This window comes from Cavia porcellus, unplaced genomic scaffold, assembly GCF_034190915.1.
Source record: "Cavia porcellus strain 051 isolate PalLab524CR breed Dunkin Hartley unplaced genomic scaffold, mCavPor4.1 scaffold_8, whole genome shotgun sequence".
NCBI lineage: Eukaryota > Metazoa > Chordata > Mammalia > Rodentia > Caviidae > Cavia > Cavia porcellus.
The window spans coordinates 42,849,229-42,866,587 of record NW_026947491.1 but is presented as its reverse complement, the minus strand read 5'-3'; the positions used below and the strand labels follow the sequence as shown (position 1 = coordinate 42,866,587).

At 45.5% G+C, this 17,359-nt stretch overlaps 1 protein-coding gene and 1 pseudogene across 3 annotated transcripts in view; both read left to right on the top strand.

The window, feature by feature from the left end:
- Window positions 1-17,359, top strand: part of Galnt6 (polypeptide N-acetylgalactosaminyltransferase 6) — a 35,069-nt gene that overhangs the window by 657 nt on the left and 17,053 nt on the right. For all 3 annotated transcript variants that reach the window (XR_010049282.1, XM_013159413.3, XM_013159412.3), the window contains exons 2-5: window positions 620-694; window positions 5,797-5,894; window positions 13,306-13,896; window positions 15,502-15,674. Coding sequence is in view for 2 of the 3 variants with exons in the window: in XM_013159413.3 (XP_013014867.1) it covers window positions 13,406-13,896; window positions 15,502-15,674 (664 nt within the window). In the remaining variant the exon portion in view is untranslated. The remainder of the gene's footprint in view (window positions 1-619; window positions 695-5,796; window positions 5,895-13,305; window positions 13,897-15,501; window positions 15,675-17,359) is intronic.
- On the top strand, window positions 10,055-10,172 carry LOC111753376 (5S ribosomal RNA; annotated as a pseudogene).

Below are 17,359 nucleotides of genomic sequence, written 5' to 3'. Positions count from 1 at the left end.
AGCCGGCGACCCCTGCTGGCCCAGGGTCCTGGAGGGCTCCTGCTCCCCGGGACTCCCCTCCGTCGGCTCGCTCCACCAGCCTTCTCTTCCTCCTCCCCTGCCACCCCACAGTAAAATAAAGGGGCCGGGCCAGACCGGTGTCTCCTTTCTCCGCTCGTGAGGCGCCCTGGTCTGTAGCTCCTCCCTTGGTAGGACCCCTTCAATTTTGCGCTCTAGGATCCAAGGGATGAGCCGGGAGCCCAGACCTTGGAACCTGGGGGAGCGAGACGCGCTGTAGCACCCCCTTCAGATCTCTCTCGCTCTTTACCAACCCAAGTCCCCACTTCGCTTGCACTCGCGTCTCCCCAGTTTGGGCCACCCCATGTGTTCTGTGCAGAAAGTCAGAGAAGTTCCTGCAGCCCGTGCCACCTCTCACCTAAAAAGGCGGAACAATCAAGGGGAAACCTGGGGGGGGGGGCTTCCCTAGAGCCGGGTTGAGCAGACTCGGATACTTGGGCCTGTTGGAGGGAGGGAGACGATTGTGATTGTGTGGTATTGCGTGGGAGGAGGTCTAATGGGTATATGTGACTGTGACTGTCACTAACTTCCTGGTTTTTTTTCTTTTGTCATTTGTTCCAAGCCTCACCCTGACTGAAAGGAGAAACAGCTTGTTTTTTGCAGTTGGGGCCAGTCATCCTAGACCCAGACCCCTGCGGTGAGTGGGACCGGGACCTCCTGCCTGTGTGCAGGGTAGAGGAAATCAGTTGGCCAGCAAAGCTTACAACAGATCTCACTACATTGCTGCAGTAACCAGCTGTAGCTTGCCCTGGGATCACACATGCAATTTATGGGCAATAGATGAGGTTAATAACTCTGGACGCACCAGGAAACCTCGAGGGATTGTGTGTGCCCTATACAGGCCCCGTTCTTCCCTGTTGAGGGATGAGGAGCATCCTTATCCATCACAGGAAGGACTAGAGAATGAGATACGCAGATTCATGTGATGACTAGAACAAGGCAAGTTGAGGCTTTGAAATATACTTTCACTCAAAGTATCCAGCAGTAATAGCTAGTATCATGGCAGGCACATCCCAGCTCCATGCCCTCAGGGAGCTCTGCACTTTAGGAACCCCGAGGTAACAGGAGAAAAGTACTTCTTGGAGCACCCAGGCAGAGAGGAGTACAAGACTGTCAAAGGAAGAGGAAGTTGGTAGCTGGTGGAACCGTGAAACATACTGTGCTAGTGAATAGCCAGTGCCCACTGTCAGCAGGACTAACTCCCACCCAGAACAGCATGGAAGGGCTCAGGGCCCCTCTGAGATCAGAACTGACTTGACCCAAGATCAGCGGAGAGAAACCTGGATAGGAGATGTGACCCTACACTTAGTCTGCGCAGTCATCTTCTACAACAAAAGTCAGAGCTAAGCGGGCAGCTCATCCTAGCGCTGCGGGCTTCTTACGCAAAGGCAGTGAGTATAATGCAGGGAGCAGGAGGCTGACTCAGCTCTGTCATTAATTTAGCAGTACAACCTTGGCCAAATCACATAAACACTCCTTGGGTGGGGAGAAAATGAGAAGGTGTAGATGAAAGTGCTTCGGCAAATACAAGACAATATGATGTCATAGTAAAGAGAGGGGGCTTTGGAGAGACAGGGCCTGAGTGCAGATTCTGCCTCTGCTACTTCCTAGCTATGTGACTTTGATCTAATTAACCTCTCTGTGCTTCAGTTTCCTTCTACATAAAAGAGAGATGATAACTCTAATTCAGTTTGATGTAAGTAGTCATATGAAAAGTGACAATAGAGCTGGGTGCACACGTACACACCTGTAGTCCTAGATACTAGGGAAGTTGGGACAGGATTGCTTGAACCCAGGAGTTTGAATCTGATGATGCATTCCAACATCCCCAGCTATGGGAAGTAAAACTAAGGACCAAACTGGGTATATATGTGTCGAGAGGGACATGTGAATATGTGGGTGACCTTGGTTTTTCATATAGCCCCTACCCTTCTCTGGGAAGGCTCAAAATGTCATTTCTCATTTGATGGAGATGAGAATTTGAATTTGAATAAACAAGAGGTCAAGTGCAGGGCAGTGCCTGCCTCTGTGTGGAGCTCAATGCTGTAATTGTGCTGTGTAAAAAGGCTTGTGTGGTGAACAGGATAGGTTCAGTCCAGGAGAAAAGGGGCCTTCTCTTAGAAGATTCTTTTATAGTACCTGTGATACTCACATGCGTAGAGTCACGGTTTTCTCTTATACCTTGCCCAGCCCAGTATCCAGTCCTAGGCAGAGATTTGAAGGAAGGAAGAAACCTGATTTTTACCTTCAGCTCTCTCTCTGTATAAAATGGAAAGCAAAGCACAAACAGGCAGGAAGTGGCCTAGCTACACACCTCAGGCCCAAGGGATGGTGCAGGCTTAGGAGGCCAGACTGATGAGTCAGGAGAAACATTCCAGATGCACAAGTTTAGGGACTGGGATTAAGGCTCAGAAAGGAGAAGAAAATGGGATCTGGTGTCTGGGCTTGTTGGTTCACGCTCCTCCTGTGTGTGGGGAAGACCTAAATGAGAAAGCATGGGTAGTGAGGGTAACTTGGGAGCACTGAGGGGAGGGGAGGATCCGCCTTCGTCTAGAAAGACTTCTTGGAAAAAGAGGGTTGTGAGTGAGAATTTGAAAGAGTGGAAATGTGGCTGCTTAGCCAGAAGATAAGGGCAGCATTCCGAGGGGAGACACAACCAGTACCAAGATTCTGGTCAGGCTGTGAGAGTGAGTGCAGACAGAAAGCAGACTGCCCGAGCCTTGGTTTCTGCCGCAATCAAAAGGCACCAAGGAAATATAAACCTGACTTTCTGATTGTGGAAAGGGGAGAGAGGCCTGAGGCAAAGGAGGCTGTCAGGCAGCTACTGTTGATCCTTCAGATGCTGGGTGATAAGGATGAAGTTGCAGATGACTGGTTTTGAGAGTAGAGAAAGGGGAGGATTCTGGAGGCAGAGAATGAATCAGCAGGATTTGGGAGTAGGCATGGGGTAAACCCAAAAAAGAGAAGACCAGGGGCACTGAGTGGGCTAGAGCCAGGGCAAGGGCAAGAAGCAGGAACCGGGTGTTTCAAGGATTTTGATGCTACTGGCTACACTGGGGAGGCGGGAAGGCTGGCTAGCTTAGGGACCCAGGCTCAGGCCCTGAGTTCAGGGTGTGGCAAGTTGAGTATCCGATGGGTAGAAGCTCTGTAGTCAAGAGCAGATTGTTGGGTAGGCAAGAAGGGAAAACCCCAATTCTAGCCTCTTTCATCGCCCCCTCCAATCTGGAGATTGGCCCCAACCTCATCCTGCAACCAACAAATTGTAACACCCAATTCAATTTCTTTTTCACTTCTCTCAAACCCAGCCTGGCTGTCTTCAGGGTTCCCATGCAATTAGAGAAGCCTACCTTTCCCCTGCTTGAGAATCTCTTTCATTCCTGGAATCCTTGAGATAAATTGTATCCCTATTTAACTTGGCCTGGAAATCCTCTAGAGAAAAGCCTGTGAACTATTGAACTTCATATCTGGCTACCTGTTGTTTCGATTTTCAGTGACTTGTGCTTAGTATAAGCCAAAAAAAAGATTTAGTGAGCACCTACTATCTTGCCAAACATTAATCTGAGTATACAATGGTGAACAAATTTGGGTTGGGTTTTTCTGTTGAAAATTTATGTTTGAATAGCTTCAGCTTAACAGCTTGTGTAAACAGAAAATGAATTTAGATATGCTGGGTCAAATTTCCTCTTTTTTTTTTTTTGAGTCTCACTATTGAGGGTCTCACTATGTAGTTTAAGCTGGCCATTAACTCACTATGCATAGCCTAGGCTGGCCCCAAACTCACGATCCTCCTGCCTCAGCCTATTAAGTGTCAGAATCACAGGTGTGCTCTAGCATGCCCAGCATGGGGAAAATTTTTTGATAGACTTACTACAAAAATAACTTTCAGTGCATCTTTCTGGGAAAATAAGCTGCAGTACTGCAGGTCTGGTCTAGGGGAAAAGGCAAAGTGTTTCAGAGGTGTAATTATGGAGGAAAGTGGAAATCTCCCAGCCTTCTGTGATCAAAAAGTTTAGAGGTGAGAGAAGAGCTTTTTGAGAGAAAACTTGCTCCTCCTCACAGCAGGTCTGGGGAGGACAGGACAGGCAAGCGCTGTGTCTGGTAAAGAGAAAGTGTTAGTGAGGGAGAAAGGACCCCTCTCCCAACAGGAATGTGAGCCCACCTGTTATCTCTCCTACATTATGTTCAGCCCCACACACCTCTGCCCTCCATGAGACACTGGTGACAGTCTTGCTTTGCTTTTCGAAGAGATCGTGAGCTCAGTCTGAGCAATTTGAGCAAACATCTCTGTGGTGATGGCAGTGAAGTCTTGCTTCCTGTATGCCATGTCTCCCCAAGGTGAGCAGCTCATTTGATAAACAGGAAGAAACTTGTTACAAAGATACCACCTGTCAACACTGAGATTTCAGAAGAAAAAAAAAAAGATGCCACCTGGCCAACAAGGATATGTTCCAGGTGGCTGACCCTGGCTTTCACATTCAACTTCCTAGTTTCCATGTGTTTAAAGCTTCTGAGTGGCTGGGTGGGAGCTGGGAGGACCGCAGATGCCGTCGAGAGGGTTTGGGGAGGCTCAGGGGAGCACAGTCCCATGTGACCTCCAAGTGGTAGTTAAAAGAGGCAAGCAGGGCAGTGACCTGGGAGTTGGGAAACAGTTCTGTCCCAGGAGCCACTGGCTACGTGTCACCAGCAAAGTCACTTCAGCAAGCAGCCTCACCCATATTAGTCAAGAGTGCAAGCTAATAGTTCACAGCAGAACAGCACGGAACTCAGATACTTGTAGCACGTGCATGATACACGTCCATATTCTCAGCACTTGGGAGGCTGATGCTGGAAAATCGTAAGTTTGAGACAGCCTGGGCTCCATAGTGAGATCTTGTGCCAAAAAAGATAAACCATTGTTTAGTGAAACCCCTGTAGCCTCATTTCATTTAACAAAAGTTTTACAAAGTGATGTACTTTGGTATTTCCTTTTCCATCCTATTTTGGTCTGCTTAGAAATGATTTTCATGCTGATTTGCCCCACTGTAAACTTGCTTTATGAAATTGTATACAGTGATGGTAACCAGCAGTCAGGGAGACCCTGAATCTATTCCCTGTACTAGTGAGAGAAGTTCACCTCCTGGCTGGTGGCCCAGAAAAGCAAGTCTAATTTGTTCAATCTAGAAAGGCTTCCCAGAAGAGGATTTTTGGTGAAACCTCAGCACTGACAGTCTGAGAGTGGCAGCCCAAGGATGGGTGGAGGAAAAAGGCTTGGGAACTAATACTCAGCAGCAGCAGGAGGAGAGGAGTGAGTGGGTGAGGCTGTGAGCACTCTTGCTGGTGATCCTGGAGGCCAGCCGTTAAGGCCTGAGATGCAGGAGATCTGCAGGACTTGGGGTCCTGTGAAGCCCTGCACTTAACAAATAGTAGGGCCTATTCCTCCTCCAAAGCTGGTGGCAGGGTGACCTCGCTGCCCTTATTAATCACACTTGTGGGAATCGTCTCCTATACAGAGAGCAGAAATCCTTAATCTCAAACTCCTGTGGCTTCTATTGAATTGCTGTCTCTTCTGCTGCCTGCAAACTGAGCAAACAGTGAGTGCCCTGCTGCCAAGTCTAATCATAGGTGTCTCGTTTCTTTCAGGATGTGGTCAGTACCTTGAGGAACTGCAGGTCCTAGAGAGAAAGCTTTAGACTTCCAGGTTATATTGAGAGAGTAGATGACTGAGAGGAGCTCAACTTAACCCTGGTTTCCTTTCTTTAGGGAAATACGAGGAGCAAAGACAAACCCCACTACAAGAGGCCACAGTGGTGCCAGGATGAAGAAATTAGCGTAACTCAGCCGGAGAGATCTTGCTGGAGGTAAGTCCTGAGCGCTGATACTGCTAGTAACTCGGCATTACCACACCTTTGTCTCCACCTGCCCTCTCCTTGCTAGAGTGGGAAAGCAGAAGAAAAAACACAACCCTAGGATCCAGTGTCCCTATTCTGCAGCCTTCTGTGTGAGCTTTGTGCGACACTTCCAGCGCTGAAGAGGCACCTCCCTCAAGCAGCCTTGTGCTGACCCCAGCATAGCTCAGCCGCCAGGATGGGACATTTCTGAATCATCCTTTCTGCCTTGAAACCCTCACCAAGCTCATGGGGCACTTTACCTTCTTTCTTTGGTGTTTGCCACCTGTGCGACTGTTATGTTTTAATTTTATTAACTTTTGAATAGGAAATGTAGTCAGGGTTCAAAATACAAAGGGGGACTCAGTAAAAAGGTGTTTTCTGCCTATAATCCCAGCACAGGGGAGGCTGAGGCAGGAGGATCATTGCAAGTTCAAGACCAGCCTGGGCTACACAGCGAGTTCAAGGCCAGCCTGAACTATATAGTGAGAACCTCTGTCAAACAGACAAAAAAAAAAAGATCTTTTTCCTGATCCTGTCTCCTCCCAGGGCAGGTGTACCTGGACCCAGTGCTACCTCTTCCTGTTCCCCAGAAACACTTTTAAATCCCTTAGAGAAAGGAAGGGTCCCACACCCCTTTGTGTCTTCCAGTGTCCTACCCCATCACCCAAGAGAATTTCGCTAGCGTCACATGCCCTCTCTGCCCTGGCATCGCTCTCCTGGGCCCAGTGCCCAGGCCCCTCCTAACTGACTGTCCAGCTGCCAAGCAGATCCATCCCTAGACACCATCTACCAGATGTCATATTGCTTTTCCTAGAGTGCTGGGCTCCTTTATTATACCTGGTACCTCAGGTCAAGGGCAAACTCCTCAGCATGACAAACAAAGCCCTGATAACTTGGCCTCAGTAGCCACTCCAGGCCCATCTTCTACTGCTTCTACCAGACTTTACACCCCCGTCATATCAGACTATGGGCATTCTCTGGTTAATCATTCTGCCTCCCATCAGTAGGCCTTGGCTGTGTGGGACTTTCTCTCTGCCTGGACTGTGCTCACCTCTCCTAGGCTGCTTTCTCTCAATCTGGTGCTCTACCCAAGCTTCTCCCCCTGCAAGGTTTCTTTGCCCCCCTTCCTTCGACTGAGTTTCCAGCTTCTTTCTCCTTCAGCACCCAAGGGTACCTCTTCATGCTGCCTCCCTGACTCCCTCAGGGTTGGGGATTTAGCTCAGCAGACATAAGTGCCTGCCTTACAAGCAGGCAGTCGTGAGTTCAATCCCCGGTACCGATAACAAAGGAAAAAGACCACCAAAAAAAATCTGACTCCCTCCACTGACTGTTCCCTCCCTGAGGCCTGGCTTTGCTCATCTCTGTACTCTCTTCATCTTGCAGAGTCCCTGGCAGACAGCAGATACTTAGTGATATTGGCAGAGAGAACAATACTTAATGCGAAACAATCTGGGACATATCTTTTATTTAAGTGTTGATGCTCCTGAATCTCATGTTATGAAAGAAACCACCCCTCTTTTCCAGCCCAGAGTGAAAACTTTGCTCCACACTAAAATCAGGCCGACCACATTTTCCCTGGATGTGTGTGTCTCCTGCCACCAGTGTGCTCTTCAGGCAGGTTTAAATAGTTCAAGCAAAACAGGCAAGGGGTGATGAGTGTGGTTTTATTAATTATAAGAAAAGAAATACTTCAAACCATTTATTAAGGGCTTAGGAAATGACATGGACTCTGCTGAGTATTTTACATACGTTATCTGATTTAATCCCCCCATAACCCTGTGAGTTAGGTGTTAGTTACCCCCACTTTATAGATGAAGAAATTGAGACTTACAGGGATTAAGAAAATTGCCTGTGGGTCACACGTGACTAATGATAAAAACTAATGCGTTCTGAGAACTTACCATCCACAGAGATCACCAAACTTCTTCCATGAGTTTTTTTTAACGATAATCCTTATATCAGCCCTAGGAGATAGGTGCTATTACTAGAAGGGCAGAACCTGGACTTGTGCCCAGGCCTCTTGCCACTAACATCTAGTTCTCAGTCATGAGACTCGTTCTTCCAAAGCTTGGCACGGAAAGTTTTGCAAATATTCAAAACATGGAACACGTGCTCAGGATGGAAATTGGTGTACACCTATGCTCTGTCTTGTTCGAAAGGTGTTATAGAGCCTCAGATTTTTAAAAAAAGTTTATTTTATTTTTGGTAGAAACTAAGTAGATACAGAATACAATCTGCCCGTGGACAACACAAGTTTAAATTGCATGGCACCACTTTTACACAGTCTTTGGGGAGTGGATTTTCAACAGTTTTTTAAAGAAGTGACAGACCTCATAGCCTAGCAATGTAAATTTTTTTTAATTTTGTTTTTACAGTAATGGGGATTGAATCAAGGGTCCTCATACTGAGCCCATTTTTTATTTTTATTTTTATTTTTATTTTAAGACAGGCTTTCACTAAGTCATCTAGGCTGGGCTCAAATTTTCAATCCTCCTCCTTCAGAGTTCTGGCATTATAAGAATTGCTATGTTTTTTTTGAGACAAGAATTTCACCATGTAGCCCAGGCTTGCCTTGAACTTGTGAGAATCCTCCTGTCTCTGTTTCCTAAGTTCTGGAATTATAGGCATGTACCACCATACCCAGAAAAAACAGAACCAAAAAAAAAAAAATACTAAGAGTAGGAAAATTTATTGGAGAAAAGGAATGAGGACTAGAAATAGCTCCTAAGAGACAGGCAGACTCCTGAGTGAGTTGTCAATCAGCCCACTTCTCAAAGGAAGTTAAGGCATTGATAAAATTAAGTATGTCATGATTGCATAATATATATAATATATATAGTGATCTATCATTTACTACCATAAAACATACATAAATATATTATAATATAAATAAGATAAAATTTATCAGCATATATGCACACAAATGCTGAGCATGCATGGTACCACCTAACAAATATAGAGATGGAGCATTAAATTACAACTGGGGCCTAGGCCTATACCTCAGTAGTAAAGCATGTGCTTAGTGGGAGGGAGACCCTGGGTTCAATTTCCAGCACCAAATATAGAGTAAGTAAATCAGTAAGGCATAAGGGCTGGAGATGTGGCTTACTGGTAAAGTGCTTGCCTAACATACCTAAGGATTCAATCCCTATGATTATAAAAGAAAATTTAAAGTTTAAAAAATCATAACTACATAAGTTGATTTCAGTATACCCTCTACTACTGTAATAATTTTATAGCTACCCCCCTGTGCTAACATGGTAAGTACTGTGAATGTCTGCTTAAAATGCCCTGTGATACTATCTCCATGTGGTGTTCATCTCTGCAGAAAATCAAGTATCGTAGTAAAAAAACAGCTTTGCTTGGTTCACGGGTATTTTTCACTATCTATTATATATATATATATATATATATATATATATATATATATATATCACAGTAAGTATGCATTAGTCAGCTGTTTATGTTGTCAGTGAGGCTTCCAGGCAGCAGCAGACTTTCTGTAGTTAATCTGAGGGGGATTCAAAAGTTAAACTTAGATTTTCAGCTGAGTGAGCAGTTAGTACCTCTAACCCCTGTGTTGTTCAAAGGCCAACTGTATTTATAAAATATGGGTAGGGCAGTGTTGAAAGCCTTAGGCCAGGACTAAATATGGGGAGAGACGCCAGCTGTTGAGTTTGAAGCCAGAGGTGTTTTCCTGCTGGAACAACTCCCAAGCTGTCGTCCGCACCTGTGTCATGGCTGTGGCTCTATGGCAGTGTCGCTGGGGTACACCAGCTCCCTCCAGAGAGCACCCCTTTTCTTGGATTTTCCTCATCTTCCCAGCTCTGTGTTCCTTTTAGCCCACAGAAATTTCTCTTAGCTTATCATGATCGTGGATTGGAATTTCCTTAGGGCTTGACAATTTATGTTCATCTTGGAGAAGAGAGAAAAGGGATTAGAAAAGGTGATGCCTGTAAAGGACAGTATTGTGAAAAGAGAACCTCAGTTTTGTAGCTGTTTTTGTCTGTGCACTCCAGGATAGAACACTTGCATAATTTCAGTTAGTATTTGTGTAACCTTAATTTATTCCTTGGTAAAGAGATGCAATGGTCTGGCATTGGTCTTAGGTTTAAGAACTACTATTTATAGCCTACTGCCATACCACCCTGAATGCGCCCGATCTCGTCTGATCTGGAAGCTAAGCAGGGTCGGGCCTGGTTAGTACTTGGATGAGAGACCACCTGGAAATACTGGGTGCTGTAGGCTTTTGGTCAAAAAAAAAAAAAAAAAGAACTACCAGTTACAATATACAGTACATACAGATTCAGTTTCCTAGTGACCTGTGTTGTAATCAATGTGAAGTGTTTGAGAAGCATTATAAGCAAGTCCTTTTTAAAACTTAAGACCCATTCATTGATTCAGACAACCAGGATAGTCCATAAATTACCTGTTCTGGCAGAGCCCAACTGCTGAGCTGTGTACCCTGCCCTGCAAATTACCTTTTTGAACAGTAACCATGGGCCTAAGATGCCCATTGCTGACAGATCATATTGTGTGATTACCTCATTTTTAGTTGTCCTGTTTAAAAGTGTAACCATTTTGCATCCCTTTTTGCTGACTTAAAGTTGTACGTTTTATTTTAGGAAATAAGTAGGACTATTAAACATAAAGTGCATTCTTTCTACTAACTGGGATACCTGGAGTTGGAAGAGGTTAATTTTTCCTGCCTCTCACACCCCAACACATATCTAATGGATTTTAAATAATTTTTTATAAGATTTCAAAAAATCAAAAAAATAAAAAGATAAAAGAAAAAAGGGCCAGGGATTTAGCACAGCTGCATAAGTGCCTGTCTTACAGGTGCATGGTTGTGAGTTCAATCTACCATACCAAAAAAAAAAAAAAAAAAAAGATTTCAAAGAGTTAGTAGATTTTTTGGCATATGTAGGATTATTTAGTGTTTTGGGTCTTTTAATATACTTCAAGAGTTAAAGAGTAGCATCAATTTTCTTGAGTTCCAATATTTTAAGACGTGAAATCAACTCAAACATTTGTTTCTGTAGTGCCTTGTGCAGTCAAAAAACAATCTGAAGAAGTGGCCTTGTATCACGTCTAGTACTTAACCTTCTTTGTACTGGAAATAGATTTATGTGCTATGTTGCAAGTGTTACTGGGATTTTTCAAGCTGTAAACTATACAGAACAAAAGTGGCTTTCCGGTAGAGTCAGTTTATCATCACAGGACAGTTTTGTGGTCACTATTACTTAACAGATTTCTACTAAGTTGAAATAAAGCTTAGACGTTTTCAGAGTAATTTTAATATTCAATTGACTTTTTCTTGATATCTCCATTATGCTGCTATAAAGTATTCTCAGGGAAATAAGTTTTGCATCATTTCATTTATTTTGATTTTTAATTTTTAACAGTACATGTTTGCTGCACATAATTACATTTATTGTGGGGAACTTAGTGATTAGATAGTTTTTGTTCTGTACTATTAGTCTGTGTCACCAGGTAGTTTCTCTATCACTAGGCTTCTGTGCTATTGAGCATGTAGTTGAATGAAACATTGACTGAAAACTTTTACTGCCTAGGATAAATGTGCTGTTTTTCTCAGGAAAAAGTTTTAAATTCTAGTTTTGGTTCCCTGCAAAAGTGAATGAGAGGTACCAGGAGTGGACGTTTGAAATCCTTTTAACAAGTGTAAGCTATGCAAGCACTTACTCCTATAATAGACTAATCTGAAATAGTTCTTAAAGATATGAGAACAAAAATAAAATGTCTAGCACTTAAGAGGTTGAGGCAAGAGGATTGCTCTGAGCTCCAGGCCATCCTGTGCTACATATCAAGACTCTATCTCAAAAAACAGAAACAAAAATAAACAGACAAAACCCCCAAACCAAATAAAGTCCACTGTTCATTTTGAATCTATGTCATTTATTAATGATAGATACAACAGAGAGATAACGATGCAGTATCATTTTAGGCCAGCTAGCTAATGTTGCTGGATCTTGTCTGTCAAATGAGAAGGTTAAACTCTATCTGGAAGGATGAAAACCTTTTGGCACAAGAATTTTGAATCCAGGAGTCACCCATACTGAACACATACACTGCAGTGAGATCCTCCCAAGTTGCTTATCGTGTTTTGGATTGGTTTTGGTTTTCTGAAATAGGCCTTGCCTTGAACTCACTACATAACCTAGGCTGGCCTTGAACTCATGGCAATTTTTTTGCCTCAGCCTCCCAAATGGTGGGATCACAGATGTGCACCAACATGCCTGACTTTATAAACTTTATTGTTCCTTTTGTTTCCATGGATGGGACATGGGACCTTCTCACATCCCCAGCCTTTTTTCCTTTTTAGAATAGATAGATAGATATAGAGATAGATATAGATATATATACGTGATTTTGAGAAGGGACTCACTAAGTTGCTAAATTGCCCAGTAGAGCCAGGCATAATTGCTCATGCCTGCACTAGCATTCTGGGAGGCTGAGACAAAAGGATTACAAATTCAAGTGCCACATGGACAAGTTAGCAAGACTCTGCTGCAAAATAAAAAATAGAAAGGATCGAAGATACAATTCGGTGCAGAGGCCTTTGGTTTAATCCCCAGTACCACAGCAAAAAGTAAAATAAAATAAAAATTTTAAATTTCCCAGGCTGAGCGCAAACTTGCAATTCTCTTGCCTCGGCTCCCCGGGTGTTGGGGTTACAGGTGTGCACACCCATGTCTTGCTTCTTTATAGCTTTGCCACATTCGAATTCATAAACTACTTACCGCTTAATTTTAGTATGTTTTCAAATAGTCTATGAATGAGGTCACATCGTATGTGTCTGTCTGCAACTAGCTTTTTCATCGTGTCACTTCCATGGTCTTACATGAAGAAGGGGCTCTTTGTCATGGCTGTAGAGAACTCCAGAGTACTGATATCTCACACTTTACTCCTGATGGACTTGTAGGTTGTTACCAGTTTTTACCATTTTAGTCAGTGCTGCTATAAACATTCCTGTGCAGGCTCCTGGCTCATTTGCACAAGAATTTATCAGGGCTAGAAAACTCAGAGTGAAATTGTTGGCTCATGTGTGTGTTTGTTTTAAATTTTACTTACCGGCACCTGTTGTCTCACAAAGTGATTATGTCAGTTAGATCTCCTCGTGTAGAGTTTCATTGTTCTAGTTATCCTAAATCCACAAATGTAGTAGTCTTAGAACAGGAAAGAAACTCCTTAGAAACAGGAATCTGGTTTCCTCAACTTGCAGATAGAGAAAATTTGGGCATGGTGACAGTGTAAGGCAATGCCACCATTCAGAACAAAGCCTAGACCTGAGCCCTAAACCCCAAGACCCACTCCACCCCTACCTTGCCTGATTTCTTCCTTGTCCTTCCCTTCTCAGGCTGAAGCCCCAAGGGGTGGCCACCACAACTTATCAAGCTCTTTCCAAGGTCAGGCCCAGGGCTCAGAACTGAGCGTGCCGGGATCACACTCTGTGGAGGATGAGGCTCCTCCGCAGACGCCATATGCCTCTGCGCCTGGCCATGGCAGGCAGCATCTTCATGCTCTACCTCTTCATCCGACAAAAAGATGAAAGCAACAGAGAGCAGGCCACAGAGAAACTATGGCTGAAGTCTCTGGTGGGCCAGAAGGATCATGTCCTGGATCTCATGCTAGGGGCTGTGAACAACCTTAGAGATTCAATGCCCAAGCTCCAGATCAGAGCTCCGGAACTGCAGCAGCCTCTGGTCACCATAAACCAGTCTTGCCCCACTGGGTTCTACAGCCCAAGTGAGCTAAAGCCTTACTGGGAACGGCCACCGCAGGACCCCAACAGCCCTGGGGCAGATGGGAAAGCATTTCAGAAGAGTGACTGGACACCGCAGGAGACCCAGGAAAAAGAAGAGGGCTATAAGAAGCACTGCTTCAACGCCTTTGCCAGTGACCGGATCTCCCTGCAGAGAGCCCTGGGTCCTGACACCCGCCCTTCTGAGTGAGTAGCATCCAGAGCCCGGGGGAAAGCCAGGGCTTTACCAGAGTTGTGACCAGTAGGGCTGTGGCCACAGGCCAAGTTCCAGGAACGAAGCTGAGGGGGATCTGAGAATATAGGCAAGGATTTTCTTTACGTTTTTTTTTCTTTCACTAACCAACTGCCCTGATCATAGAGACTGTGGTTTCAGGAATATTATGGTCAGGGCAGAGGCCCAAGAGACCTGTAAAAGCAAAACACAGTTGTGAAAGTGACAGGGTAAAGGAGAAGGAACTAAGGACTTGGGACCAAGATCTGGTACAAGGGAACCTGGGAGGGGCTGATACCAAGCTGTGGATCCAGTGGCCTTGCCCTGCCCTGAGGTCTATCCCAGAGACCATGGGACCCCATGCTGAGCTATTGGGAAAGGGAATATTTCCTGACCAGAGCCTTGGTAATCAGGAATAGCCCCCATGCCATCTGCTTTTCTTCAGTGTAGCTCCCAGGGCTAGGAAGTCATTCCAACCTTTATTTGAAGCTGTTTATATTGTCAGTTTTGGATGGTGGAACCAGCACTTTAAGGTTGCTCTATAACCAGGGTTCTTCAGACTTAGACCAAATAGAATGGCCCTAGAACAAGGAGCCCCTTGGAGTTATCAGGAGCTCCTCAGCCAAGATAGGCCTTGGCATGTGGGCAGCTAGAAGAGTAAATTGTTTATCTCTTTGGAAGCTCCATGAGCAATTTCTCACCAACAAAGGCAATAGAAAAGGTGTTCAGCGAATGATTCCTTGCGATCCAGGATCACTGTATGAGTTTGGGTGTCTAGAAGACAGTGTAACCAGTGCTTCATACTGGCTGTTGGAGTGATGAGGACAGAGAAAAGTTCTCAGGAAATTGACTGTGATGGCAGAGTCACATTACAGGGAGTTGGTAAGAAAATGGATAGCGAGGAACTATAAATTACAAAAGAAAGAGCCTTTTCCTCCCATTGAGTGTGGAACTGGTTGCCACTTTTCTCAGATATCAGATTTGGCCTTTATTACTTACCCTCTGGGACCTGTAGATTGCATTACACTTTATGTAGCATACATATTACAGAAAAGTCAGCTCAGGGAACTCCTTGCTGATAGCAGAGAGCAGGTGGGCAAAAGCAGCAGAGGGCCTAATCATCACTGCTAGAGCACAGAGCCAGCTCTGGCTTGGAGCTTGGTGTTGGAAGAGGTTCAGCAGGGCCTGCACAGAGGCTTAGAGCAGGTTGTGGGGAGTCAAATTCAGGAAACAGCTGCTCCCAACTGCAGCAGCTGTCTCAACGTCCTCTACTGGCTGCCCACACTAATGCCCTTCTCTGCCAAAGAGCTCCTGGTAACTCCAAGTGGCTTCTGGTCCTAGGCAGTAATACTTTGGTCTGAGCTGTGGTAGCATTAGATTAAGATGGTAGCGTCTTAAAGACCAAATGCTGGTTTCAGTGACTCAGACCATAAACAGCTTCAGGTGAAGGTTGGCATGACCATGTGGGCTAATGATTCAGAGGAATGGAAGATGATTTGGGGAAACTTGAGATAGAGCTGTTCCCACTCCTGGAATTCCCAGGGACCTGGGAAGTAGTGCATATACTTTTGTCTTTCCAGATGTATCCACCAGAAGTTCCGACGCTGTCCCCCTCTGCCCACCACTAGCGTCATCATTGTCTTCCACAATGAGGCCTGGTCCACACTGCTGCGAACAGTGTACAGTGTCCTACACACCAGCCCTGCCACCTTACTGAAGGAGATCATACTGGTGGATGATGCCAGCACTGACGGTGAGGCTAGAGGGGCCCCAAGCAGGGGACTGGGGTTGTACCGGCACCCCACGGAGGAGGGCAGGGTCTCAAGAAATCAGGCCCATCACTAGTCACACTCATCAGAAAGGCTAGGAGCAAGAAGGCAGCCCGGGAACAGGCTGTAGGAAGGCCACATTCCTAGAGCCTGGACTTTATTCACATGTCACCCAAGGAACTCCAAGAGCTTAGCGGCTTTGGTCTTCCTGTGAGCTGCCAAGTTTTACCCCAGTCAGAAATGCTGGCAGAGGTCCAGGAAGAAGGAAGGCCTTCTCCTGTGGTCTTGCTGGCTCCATTTCAGAGTTCCTTTTTGTGTGGTTGTTAATAAGTGAGGCTGCTCCCTCCAGCTTCCACCTGTCAGTCAGGACTGAGTTGCACCTGGCCTGACCCAGGCACAGGGAGCACCATGACAAACAGACCCACTGCCCTGAAAAGGCTACCAGTGCTGCTAGGCCCTAACACGCCTCTCTCCCACATGAAAGGGCACGGACCTGAGAGTCTGCCACAGGAATACAAGTCCTGGCTCTGACTCTTCCTAGCTTTGTGACCTTAGACAAGCACTAGTCCTTGTCTTTTGAAAAATGAGGACAACTGACTTCTTCATATGACACATGAGAGGTCTGAGATAAATGGTCAACAAGATAATTCCTGTGGCAAAGTTGGCACAGAGTAACAGCTCCAGAAGCTTAAGTTTCGTTACATTCTCTGTACAGGAACAGTTTTGTTGTATTCTCTGTATGGGAACAGTATTTCTCCCTGGATATCTAGGACCAATCCACACTATTGGACCTGAAAGAATGAGTGTCTGGGAAAAGAAGAGTGGGTAAAGGGCATTCCTGGGACAGAGAACAGCATACACAGGGTCCTGAGGCACGAGTGCGTTTGTTGGGGAGATCTGGTGTGACTGAAACATAGGTTTCTCTTATGGAAATGAAGTTAAATAGATGCTGAGTTAGCATTCATACCAGGCTGAACATATTTATTTAGAAAGAAATGAGAAGGGCCAGGGGTTTAGCTCAGCGGTGTAAGTGCCAGCTTGGCAAACACAAAGTCATGAGTTCAATCCCTGGTACTAATAAATAAATAAATATATGAGGAAGCTGAGGATGTAACTTAATGGTCAAGCACTTGCCAAGCATATGTGAGGTCCTGGGTCCAACCCTCAGTGCTAAGAAAAGGCAGGAAGGAGTCGTCACTGGAGGTGTTTAAACTGGGGAAGCCTTGTTTCAGACTGGTCGCTTTAGAGGAGAGGAATTGGCAGGTAGAAAGGCAGAGGCACAGTGTCCAGTATCCAGTATGCAAGTCCTTAGAACCACTGAGAGTGGGAGGGTGGCTCAGAGCCAGGAAAGGGGCTGTGGCACTGCCACCTAGATGCACTTGGAGCTTCCGGGAGCTGAGCCCTACTCCCAGATGGTACAGCGTCTGGGGCCGCTGTGCTCAGGCTTCCATATCAAGGGCAGGGACTCACCACACACTCACCTGCTGATGTCCTGGGCCACTGCAGTGGAGCTGGTGCTTCCCTTACCTTCCCCAGCCTCTTCCTGTGCTGTGGGTTAGGGATGAGAACCACAACGTGAACTCTGCCGCACTCATTCCTTCAGGGAAAGGAGCTCACATTTGCCCAGGCTAGACAGACTCTTGTTGGGTGTAGTTGTGCCACCCTGTAA